This window comes from Argiope bruennichi, chromosome X1 (genome assembly GCF_947563725.1).
Source record: "Argiope bruennichi chromosome X1, qqArgBrue1.1, whole genome shotgun sequence".
Taxonomy (NCBI): Eukaryota; Metazoa; Arthropoda; class Arachnida; order Araneae; family Araneidae; genus Argiope; species Argiope bruennichi.
The window spans coordinates 113,437,490-113,450,440 of NC_079162.1; the positions used below are offsets into that span (position 1 = coordinate 113,437,490).

Sequence of the window (12,951 nt, forward strand, 5' to 3'; positions counted from 1 at the left end):
TATGAAGAACGAAAATCAGTAGAATATACAATTTTGAAATTATTCATTTAAGAAAGATCGTTAAAAAGTTGTATTTATGAGAATTTAAATTTTGATTACCTAAGTCAATTTACAACCCATTTTGACACCTAGCAAATAATTTTTAGAGGCACCTGGTTTCTCGAAGTTTCTTCGAGAGGAACTTCATTTAGTCCATTAGTTGCTTAAGTTGCTCACTAGTAGTAACAAAAAAGTATGTAGGGCTAAAATATGGCGGATTGAATCAATAAAATCATCATGAATGAGATATCAATATTCACAAAATATAGAAGAAATGTTTAGGAATATTTCGGAATACAGTAGTTTTCAAAACAGCTTATTTTAATTAACGTGTCCTTGCTTTCTCTTCTGATGTTAACCCTTTTGCTTTTAATAAAAAAATCTAAGTAAGAAATTTAAAGTACAACCACTTTAAAAGCTTTTCGGGCGATAAAAGTACTTTTAAGTGGAGGGACAAATTTAGCCCGTTTTCTAGCATTATCGTTAGGAAAAAAGATTTTCGATATTTGCGTGGTAATTTGGTAATTACTTCCACAAGCAAATGCCATTTTGCTGACTTCAAATCATATGCTTGCTGGATAATAAAGGTAATAGAAGAGAATTTAGAAATTTTAAAAGAAGGTTTTCCTCCTAATTGAAGATTTATATTCTTAAGCATTCTTATTTACAAAAATAAATTGCATTGTTTTTAAATCACCCAGCACCTTTATGCTTTTGCGAAAATAATTATTTAATTTGCAGGGAGGTATTTTAAACATATACATGATTGCCGGTACAATATTCGGAAATAATATGTTGAATCCATTGTAGATTTTCTCTTTTGTGGCGCCGTTGAGATACATTCAAGTTAAGCTTTCTGTTCATTCGTGTCGACGTTAAAACAATCATTCGTTAACATAATCAGTAAAAAAGCTAATATAACATTTAAAATTACTCCTGAATTACTAGAAATGGATTTGTAATTCTGTCTTCTTCATATGACTAATAAAATACATGATACCATATGAAATTTTTCTAATAGACGTCGTCTGTACGTCGTCTAAACGTCTAAATTTCATCAAAATTAAGACGTTTAACATGCAACGATAGTGCATCTCATTATATGACTTACCATATGCAGGCTGATTTCTAGTAAAATAAGATTAAAATTCTAAAGCCTAGCTATTTTTTTACTGTAAATGATTTGATCTGATAAGGAAGTATGGGATTCAGGAACAGGTGTCATCTATGAGAAGGATCATTAACAACAGCCTATATATAGTTTCAAATATGCCGTAAACAAATGTCTAAAAATATAATCTTATTAGAAATCTCTCGGTTACTCTGTTTTAGAACTTTCATAAGGTATGAAATTTTAAAGTCACATTTTTTTTAAGAATTTGTTTTTAAAATTTATGAAAAAATATTTTGTTTTCTTCATTTTTCAAAATAAATAAATAAATTAGTGGGCACATGACACAAGAAAATTGCTTAGTGCAAACATTTTTTTAATTCATTTCTTATTTTTCAGTGTAAGGCAACATAAAATTAGAACTATAGCAAAATGCCATTTACAATTGTGTTTGTTCAGCGACTATTTGAAAGGAATGATATAAAATTCTAATGTTTATTTTCAATAGTTTCTCATTTATAGTTTTTAAGAAACTTCGAGGCTTTAACCGTAAATTATTATGTATGAAAACTGATTGGAGAGTTTTCAAATATTTCATATCTTCTTGATAGTATGCTAATTAAAAAATAAATTTTGAAAACGTTTTCAAAATTTATTTTTGTATGCTATAGCATACATGAATAGCATACATGATTAATAAAATTAATTTTTCGATATTTGTTGAAAGAAATTCATTATAAATTCCTCGAAAACGTTCCTGCTTTTAAAATAAGTGAAAGTGGTGCACCTGTAAAATTTAGGTTAAGTAAAACCTTTACACACTATCAGTTTAGTTTAGTTATATTAACGTCCCATTTTAAAGCAACGCTAAGGCTATTTTGGGATGGACCTAGTAATTCTGAACCACGGTTAGATGACGAGGACGACACCTGAGCTGACACCCCCATCTCCACTCCACACCACACCACACCACACCAGCGGGAACACACACTATCAGAATTAATTCTTTTTCGCAAGATACACGTAATTTCATAATAACAAATATTTCGGTTATGAGCATCAGAAAATATCATGTAGCATTCTAATAAGAGATACCTGCGAAGACATCCATTATACCATTTTTACAGAATGTGTCCTTCATTCTTTATCCTTGACTTGCATATCTGCCATATGATTCAAGATATTTGTATATTCATTAGCCAATAAAATGTGCCTTTTACCCCGTACATGATAGGATGCCATTTTCCTTCAGTTGCTCAGAATTTACTTTTGTGAGCTAAAATCAGCACACTGTATTTACCCTTTAATTTATGGAAACTACTGTATAAAGATTTGAAAATACTTTCTTGTCATATTTAGATGAAGCTATATGTCAAATGCCATTCTTTTTGAAAACCTTTCTCTATAAATAAATAAAAAAGTGTTGTAGCCGAAACAAGTAAAGAAGGAAAAATTATAAAATTACTTGATTTAATTTTTTTTCAAATGTTAGCAACTAAATGTAAATATTTTTCAAAAAAATTATGATGTTATTTAATTTACATGCCGAATCAAAATTATCCCTTTGATATCGATTTCCTGATTGTTATGATAGTATCCATAAAATATATCAATATAGATAGAAATTATATTAAGCATATTAATGCATTTAATATATAATAACTTATGTACCTCGGTAATATACTTTCAATTTTGCAGTCATAAGTACTCTAATGGTGGTTTGTGCCTAACATTATTCACAAATTGATAGATTTAGCTCAGAAAGTAACTATTTATCAACTCTGATAATTAACTATTCACTTATGTTTAACTATAATTCATCAAAACACACTTACTAGTCTATGGGATTATGTAAGTAATTTCGAATTGACTGTCTGCTATTCAGAGTATTATTGAGTAAAATTATACCTATCTTTTATAGACTAATTTTAGGTACTAATTGGAGACCGACATATATGTATATGTTCTATTACAAATATAATGATTCATATACATTGATGTCCTTAAATTAAGGATAATACCAGCTCCGGCAAAAAAAAGGTCACAAACAAAACAAAAATGATTTATTCTGAAATCCCAAATATTAAACAAAAGAAAAAAACAGATGGTGTATGTATGATACCATTAAAAAAACTATGATTTTTGCTCTCTGGAGCAATTGCAAAAAATATCTCTCTTAGAAAAACTTTATACATGGTTGGTATGATCTTTAAAACATTGTATGTCTCACAGACGATAAAATACAGTCCGTGCAACGCCTAAGCTTGCTGAGTATCAAATTATCGAGTTTATCTTGGGGAAGATTACTCCACTCAGCAAGAAATGCTCTCTGAAGTTCCGGTACACATGTAAGAGATGGTTGAAAAGCTGCAACTCGTCGGCCAAGTATGTCCCACACATGCTCTATCGAATTCAAGTCAGGACAGAATGCTGCCCATTCCATACGGGTGATATCTTGAAGGCATTCGTTTAAGATATTTTCAATTAATAATTTTTCCATTCCATACTTTTCTGTTTTATAAACAGTAAAGGCAAACGATATATATTTATAATTAGTTTTTGATCAATACATCGCTTCTCCAAGGAAATATATAAATTACTTAAATCTTTGAAAAAATCTTAAATAGTTTAAAATTTTACATAATACATAAAAGTACATAAAAAAAGTTATATATTGAAAGGCGTACGTAAATAGGTAGGATATCTGCCAAAGAGTGTCCTTGAACGTTCAAAAATGCGTTTCAAATCAAAAAACGAGAATGCATTTATAGCGAGGTGATTAAATTGTAATTCGTATAGCTGAAGAAAATAATAAAATTGTTTGACCATCGTTCGGATAAAAATTAATCAGTTTTACCAAGATAATATCGGGGTAAACCGATATTGAATTTACTTCCGTGGATAAAAAATGTCATTCTCGTAAGATTGATTCTTGATATCTTGTAGAAATAATTTCAGCCATGCCTATTTCTTATTTTTATTCGATTCCAGAAATGTCAATCACAATCAGAGTTATGGAAAACCGTTGCCCTGTTAATCCGCAGTTTGATAAAAATAATTTGAAAAAAAAAACTGTTATCGAAGGACCATCATTTTTGATTTTGTCTGAATTGCTTAAATGAAATAATTTCATGGTCTTTGTCACAGAAATTGTCTTTCTTCACTAAAGAAATAAACTGGCGCATTTCTCTTTCGAGAAGCAATATGATACCTTACTTTATAAAAACTATTTTCATCGCTGTTTTATTTCCATAATTGAACAATTTCGTTAACTATAAACCATAAGTTTCGACAGAAAGGCATTTAAATATTATTTCCGATTTTTATTTAACTTTTTACATTTACAAACAACAATGTTCTATTTTATATGCTTAAAAATTGGTGAATATCTCTACACTTTGACATCATTAATCTTTATTTATGTGCTATGCATCGAATTGTAGGAGATAAGAAATTCTATTTAGATTCTTCTACTTAATAATAATTTTTGTGCCTTAAAATAAACTTAGTCAAATAAAGTTAATATATACCTTATGTAAAACATACATCACTGAGGAAAACACACACAATACTCAGAAGATCTAATTCCTTCATTTGGAATGTGGTTCGTGGAATGTGATTTCACGTTATAGACGGGTTGCAAAACTATTTGGCGTTCAGTTCGTTAAGAATCCATTAAGTTGTCAATCAGATTGTAGTTGGGGAAATTGATCAGCATAATTACACGGAGGATATCCTCTGAGGGAGAAGGGAAGCGGATTTAATTCAAGACACCATTACTTCGCTTCAGAGACTTTGTTAATGAACATTGGAACCAGATACTGGGCGAATTTTGCAGAAAAACGATGATTCAGAATTTGCCAATATATTCAGTTTACTTTAAATATAGAACTTACAACGTTGTAAATAAATAACTTTACATTATAGAGGGATTTTCAATGTGTATGTTAATTGCTTTTGTAACATAGGGCACATTTCTATATGAATAAAAATTATTCAAAAGTATACATGAACATTTATCATAAAAAGAACAAATAATTTGAGAAGGCAAATATAATTACTTAATAATAATTGAATTCATCAAAGTTCCTAAAGCCTAACAATATTTTATCTGAAACATTAACCCTTAACTGGGGAGGTGAAATTTTAGGACTTAACTGGGGAAGTGCGGTCTACGAGACCGCACTTAATTTACACTCAAATTAAATTTTCTAATGAATATATTAGTATGAAAAACTACCAATATATTTTGCAGATTTTTTTTTTGATTTATAGATATGTTTTAGAAATTTTTCAAAATATATTATCATTGAAAAAAGTAAATGTGTTGGAATGTACATTTTCTTCTCAAATTACATGTTGCAATAAATAATATTTTTGGAAAAACATATTACTTTTTACTTTTTAAATCATATTTATTTTTACAGTGTATGAAGGTATATAGAAGACAATAGGTAAAAATGGCCCTTTTTTATAGGCTTGTGTGACTTTCATAGCACGGTTTTCTAAGACATTTTAAACATACAAGTTAAGAACTAGTATAAAAATCAATCTTAAAATTCCGTATATATATCTCTTGGTATATTAATATATTTTATAAATTTTTCAAAACTTTCATCGAAAAACTTTTCTGTACAATTATCCTTATCACTAAAATCACTTTCTGCTTCATTTAAAAGTGTCTGAAGCACTTCTTCATAAAGGGATTAGTAAATTGGATGATATTTCGGGGTCCAAGTTTTAGCGCCATCTACTAAGCCTTGTTTATCATTGGGACACTAACAGGGAGATGCGGTCTTAGAGACCGCACTCAAAGAAATAACTGAATTATTTTAAAAAGCATCCGCTGAAATCGATTGAAAAAGTGCACGTGTATTGAAGGTCACAAAACAGGAAGCTACAGGGTCATTCCATTCAATTGAGCTAAAAATAGATTAGGGGTGACAGAAAATCAATCGCTAGCGGTCTCACAGACCGCACGTCCCCAGTTAAGGGTTAATTTAGTTTTGAATTCCCGAATCTACTTCCGAAATTTATCTGTGTTGATAGAAAATAAAGCAAAAAAAATTGTTTTAATTTTTACATTACTTCAAAATATGTTTTGGAGATCAGTGCTATTTAGAATTTTATTGAGAAGAGAAACATTAAAAAATTATAGTCCTTTAATCCAATCTTACCAATTCATAAATTTTCTTATATTGCGGAATCAAATTTTTTTCACATAGAATATTTTATATAAAAAGATTAACCATAGTATTTTAAATTTTGACTTATTAACTAAATTATTTCAGGAATCTATTTTAATTTTGTGAGTAAAGCTTAAAATAAATATAAAACTCAAAATAACAGTTTTAAAATGGTTTGATTCTTAAATACTGATTAATATTTGATTTTATACTTTTAAACCGTTACTTTAGTTTCTGATGTATTTTGTTCTAACTATTTATTTTCATTCTTATTCTTCATCAATATTATCTGTTGTTGATCTAAATATGGTAATGGAAGAATGGCAACACATATATATTTCTATGTGAAAATTTCGTTTCCACAAAATTCGCCAGATCACTTCATTAAATCAAATTACCAGAGAGATTGAAAAATATGACTGCGCATCACAAACCAATAACAAATTTTTTTATGATTTAAAAAAATGGCAATGTCATCATAAAAATATATGAAGTAGCAATAATAATAATATTATTGCGATTAAGTGTAAAATATTTTATAGTGTTTAATATTTTTTGTTGACTTAATGGTAAACTGTAATAGAGAGAATATTTGATTCCATTTCTTTTCTGATTAAGTTAATTTTTTTCCAACAGAAGTGTAGCTTTTTTTAAGATTGCTGATTTCAAAGAACCAAAAACTAAAAGGGAAACTAAATATCAATTTTCTTTTACCAAGAGGAAATATTATAAATATAAATAAATGTCTCTCCTTCATTTATACCTTAATATTATTTCCTTAAAAGCGTGCACATTTTATCTTAACTTATAAATAATTTTGAAAATTTGGTGATATGATTCCAAGAAATATACTTCTGGTGCCCTAAAATTGTGCATACTATAAAATTTTTAATAAATGTTTATACAATTCTTTCTGAAAACATGCTGATTTTATAATAAAATAAAATATTAACTTACCCCCTTTTTAAAATAAAAAGCACATAAGAATTTTGACAGTAAAGTTTGGATATAAAAAGCAGAACTTCATATAAGTACAAAAATATTAATATATACTATAATAAAAATAAAGAGATTCTCATTCCTTCATAATTTATGCAACATCAAAATTATGTTGCAATAAATGTAAAAATCGAGGTTGCAAATTTCCAAATACGCTTTTCATGCTGATTTTAATGGTTAGTTTTCTTGAGTTAAGATGATTTATCGTGAACTTTTAACAGAAAATTTGAGTCTGTTTCTAAGAGATTACGGTTTAAATAATGACCCTTGTTAAACTCATTATGTATAGTAATTCTGATAGATTTCGTGATACTTAAATGTAAAGAGAAAACCTCTAACCAGGAAATTTATTTTAGTAAAAAGCTTTTCTAAAATATAAATAGTGATTTTTCTTGTAATTATTTTTGATTTATTAGCCATGTATGCTCATGAACACTCTAATTTTTCAGTCTAAGAATAATAAAAATGCTCCTTAAAATATATTTAAAATATAAAAGATATTTTTTTCCAAGAATTAAAATCCATATTTTAAATGAGCTTATGTGCCTGCTTAATAATTTCCCTTTCAAAAATATTAATTATACATATATGTTATAACTAACGATACGATTTACATCGTACATTATTTCTAATAACTTTTTTAAAACTGGCTTAATTTTCAAATTCTTTTCGTTTTTACTTGTAAAAAAATGTTTTGTCAAATTGTTCTTATAAGTTCGAGATTCATTTTATAATTTCTTATAAAAAGATTTTTGGAAATTTTTTCTTAAATAAATTTTAAACATCACACTTTAAAACCTTTTGGTTTATGAAAAAATTTAAGAAAGGTTACTTTAATATAAATTCTAAGTTACTGTTGATTAATTCCAGCGAATTTTGAAGGTATCGAATACAATTTTTATAATTGTATTCAATATAATACATAAAAAATACAGTGATAAATGCACTTTTAAATGCATAGAGTGATCAGGGATGGGATATATTTTTCATTGTTTATATCTTTGCATTTAGTATTGTGATTATTTAAAATAATGATAAATTTATTAAATTTAAACTTTTTAAATCCAGAAAAAAGCACATTATTTTTAATAAATTTTTCTTTGCTTCTCAATTGTGTTTATAAATTCTTACATAATTAAAATGTAAAAATTTGGAATGTGGAGCTGAAATTATAAAATTTTACGCTGCTCTTCTATTATTACAGAAATTGGCAATGTGAGAATTTAATCAACACAATGAAGAAATTATTAAAACTTTTGATCAAAAGTATCATTTCAACTATTAAAAAATTATTCAATCCTTTTGCGATAGTATTGAATATACTTTCTTGCCGATAAGTGAAAATAATTGAAGAACAAAAATTATGGGAATATATTACGTGTCATATACGTTCGTAAGAAAGAATGCTATTCACTTTAAAATTGTGAAGGAATAAAAACTTATAAACTGTGGATACGTCTGAAAAATTTGAAATATTTTTTAGAAAGGAGGAGACGAAATACAGGGATTGTTGAAAATAAAGGTTTACCTTCCTAAATTTGGTTATATAAATTAATTTTACCATAGGCAGATAACATCGAATGCTTAATAATTTATTATTTATTGGAAACTTTGAAATCATCCGTAATAGTACTACTAATGAGCAATTGTAAGCAAGCAAAACGTATTAACAATTTCTCTACAAAACTAATTTTTTTTTTAAATTTCACCAATTTTTTCGTTTTAAAATAAAAAGAAGGAATAAATCACGGTATAATTAACGTTGAAGGATTTTTTTCGTTGAACATTTGGTACTTGATTCCATTTTAAACATTCCATAAGAAAATATTTTTTAAATAAATAAAACAAAATTAATTCCCCAGCATTTCAAATAGTCACACTTTATATACGTAGTTTAGAGACCGCTCCATATAATATAATATTTTTCATTTAAAAAAATAGAAGCTCATTCGTCAATTCAAAAAAGCTATCTTAATTTTTTGAATAGATAAATCGTTTTATTTCCTCTAGAAGAGCATTTTTCAGGCTGTGTTTTCAGTCTACTCTGTACTTGTATAAGAAAATCTTTCATTTCTTTTTCTTTTCAGATTCTGTATACCGCTCTCTTCATTGCTGGCCTCGTCCATGCACAAACGCTGTCGATCACTGCATGTAAGTTCAGTTGAATTTTTTCTTCTTTTATGTGTATGTGTATATGTATTTGAATAGTAACTCTTTTATATAGTCTTCTTCTCAACTGTTCACTGTTGCGAAAATTCTCAAACTTTTTCAAGCACAATTGATTCTCTCTTGAATATTATTTTACTCTTTTCTGTTACTCAAGTGTGCAAAAGTGCAATTCTTTAAAACTAAGTTGTAGAGTCTGAAATGTTTTCTCTTTCAAAATTTAGCCTTCTTAAGCTCTTTTTTCTTTAACTCTTCTCGTCCTATTTTCCGGGCTTAGTATTGAGCTTACAGACCCGAATATAAGTCACGTTTTTTTTTTTTTTTTTTTTTTTTTTTTAAATACGTACTGCGAAATTTCAAGTAAACTGAAAATTCACAAAAGAAAGCTCTTATTTCTGATATTTTTTATAAATCTTTAAAAAGCAATAGCACTATTAAATCGATTTGAATATTTTGTTGCTATCTCCTGAAATGAAAAAAAGAATAAGTTAAGACTATTTTCTTATAATTTCTTTAATAAAGATATGACTCTTGCTTTTAAAAAGGCATAATCTTTTTTTTATAAAAAGATGAAATTCCGATAATTATATAAATTTAAGGAAATAATTTAAGTATAAAAATTATTTTTGAGATATTCTGAATGTAGTTTATATTGATAAAAGATGCTCAAAATTTTATTTTCACACACATTTATTTAGATTTAGTTGTTGTTGTTTTTCCTAGTAAATACAGAATTTTGTAATCAATTTTTACTCACTTTTTGATGTGCTAGTGTTTAGAAATTTTGTATACTCATTTGTTATGACAAAATACCCCCTTTTAATATCGTATTACGTAATTGTCATTTTACTAATAAAATTTAAAAAATCAATCTATGCCAATGGCACTTTCAAATAAAAAATTTGAGAAAAATATTGAATTCGAGATTGCTTCTGTGACGTTCATAGCACGGTTTTCGACGGCATTTTAAACATACAGGTTAAGAACTAGTATAAAAATCAACCTATAAATTCTGTATATATATATCTTGGTATATTAATATATTTTATAAATTTTTCAAAATACATTATCATTAGAAAAATTTATTATGTTTGAACATACATATCAAAATCAGTTGACTAAACTTTCATCGTAAAACTCTTCTGTACAATTATCCTTATCACTAAAATCACTTTCTGCTTCATTTAAAAGTGTCTGGAGCATTGCTTCATAATAGGATCAGTAAACTGGATATTTCGGTGCCCAAGTGTTAGCGCCCTCTGCTAAGCCTTGTTTATCACTGGGACACTAACAAGGAGATGCGGTCTTAGAGACCACGCTCGAAGAAATAACTGAATTATTTTAAAAAGCATCTGCTGAAATGGGTTGAAAAAGTGCACGTGTATTGAAGGTCACAAAACAATCCATTCAATTGAGCTAAAAATAGAATAGGGGTGACTGAAAATCCATCGATAGTGGTCTCACAGACCGCACGTCCCCAGTTAAGGGTTAAAAGTGTAAAAAAAAAATATTCGGATCAGATTTATTCATCTCTACTATTTTATTAAGTTTCATCCCAATAAGAAAGAATCTTTTTTCAAGCAAATCAAATCATGTTCTTTTTCACCAAAAAATATTGTTTATTTTGCACCAACAGCATTGTTGAAAAAATGCAGAAAAACCAAAGAAGAATTTTAACTCTTTAAAGTCCCGCCACATTTTATTATGGGAAAAAGGGAACTTCTACGAGCAAAATATGCACCCAAATATTTAGAATGCAGTATTTGCATTTTACTGAATAAAACTTTGAAAACAGAATCTATTCATTTAAAATAAATCATCACATTTTCAATTTCAATTTTTCAAAAACCGAAAACAAACAGCAGCAAATAACGTAAGCAAATCAGAAGATCTATTCAATTCTTTTTATCCTCCTTAGATAGACTATTTTTGTCTAATTCTATTAATACCTCTTTTCAATGTTCCGAATAAATTATTCCTCCTCTGGTATGTTTGATGTAATAAAGCCATGCTTATCAATTGCTGCTCATGTTTTTAAATTAGGCTTAAAGTTCTGAAAAAAGTAGTAGGGTATTTGAATTATTTTATGTTTGGAAAATTTTGCATTGGAAGTCTTTGTATTATTAATTTTTGAATGCAACCCACCTCAAAACTTTTTGACTCATGAATTGTAAAGTTGCATTTAAAATCAAAGGAAAATTTTTCGATAACTCTTTTGAATTCACTTATAAAGGAAGGCATCACAAATAAGTTATGCGACAAAATGTAGTGCAAGGAAGGGATATTTTTAATATTTTTTTAATAAATTTCGAAAAAAAACGAAGAAGAAGAAAGGAATGTTTAATAATTTTTAAACTGAATATAGCTAATTTAAAACGGAAGAAATATTTTATTTTCACATCTTTGCTAGTGTCCAATGGTATATCCTATGTAAAGCTTATGGATTAGACCAAAAGTTAGAAGAAAGATTTATTTTTTAAAAAGGAGAAAATCTTTATTTTCCAGGTTTATTAATAATTATATACATAAATTATTATTAATATTGGATATTTCGACATTTTCTAAAGAATATATTAGATATTTATTTCCTAAATAAAATTATTGAAGGAATTTTTTAAAAAAATCTCACATGTAATAATCCAGGTCAACTGATGTATATCAAAACCAAGTCGATATTACATACAAGATGGCAAATATTCTGTGGAACAACATGCTATTTGTCTGAAAGTATAACATTGTGCATTCATGCCTAAAAAATGTTTTAAGTTAGCAGTTCAATAAAACTAACTCTAATTTTACATCAAAAATGTTTCAAAGATATATTTCACACTTTTAAATTAAACACAAACAACAGATTTAAAAATATAAAAATCAAGATTATAGCAGCATATAATTTTCTTAAAAGCATCGACAAAGCAAGTGATAACAATAGTCTTGACTGATTATTAGACGAATAATTACATCTGTTGGTCTCTCAATTACTGAATGACAATGATTGTAGCTGTCAAGGGGCAACTCTGGCGTGCTTCATTCTCAAAGAAAGCATATCAGTTTGCAATAAGGGAAGAATAAATGATCCCGAAGTATGCATACTTCAGTCTGTGCGCCACAAACGAATGGTGAAACTATGACAGCTATAATAATAATAGAAGTAGAAGTTATGTTCTAAATGATTTATTTTTTTAAATAATTAACTATATAAAAATGTTAAATCATATTTCCGTTTACAAGAAATACATTAAAAAGTAATTTTTCTGTTCATCTTTGTATCTGAACAATCATAATTTCACCAGAATATATTCTTTAAAAAAGAAAATATCCATATCTTAAAAACATTGAGCGTATTTATGCGCAAATTACATGGTGTCAAAAATATTCAAACGATTATGTTTACATAATTATTGATTCAGTTTAAAGCCAATTTCAGTCTTTTGAATCTGGCCCCTTCTT

General features: G+C 27.5%; 1 protein-coding gene across 1 annotated transcript in view; it reads left to right on the forward strand.

The window, feature by feature from the left end:
- Positions 1-3,505: 3,505 nt before the first annotated feature.
- The window catches only part of LOC129959358 (uncharacterized), a 54,742-nt gene continuing 45,296 nt past the window's right edge, over positions 3,506-12,951 (forward strand). The window contains exons 1-2 of the mRNA XM_056072176.1: positions 3,506-3,535; positions 9,423-9,486. Coding sequence (XP_055928151.1) covers positions 3,506-3,535; positions 9,423-9,486 — 94 coding nt within the window. The remainder of the gene's footprint in view (positions 3,536-9,422; positions 9,487-12,951) is intronic.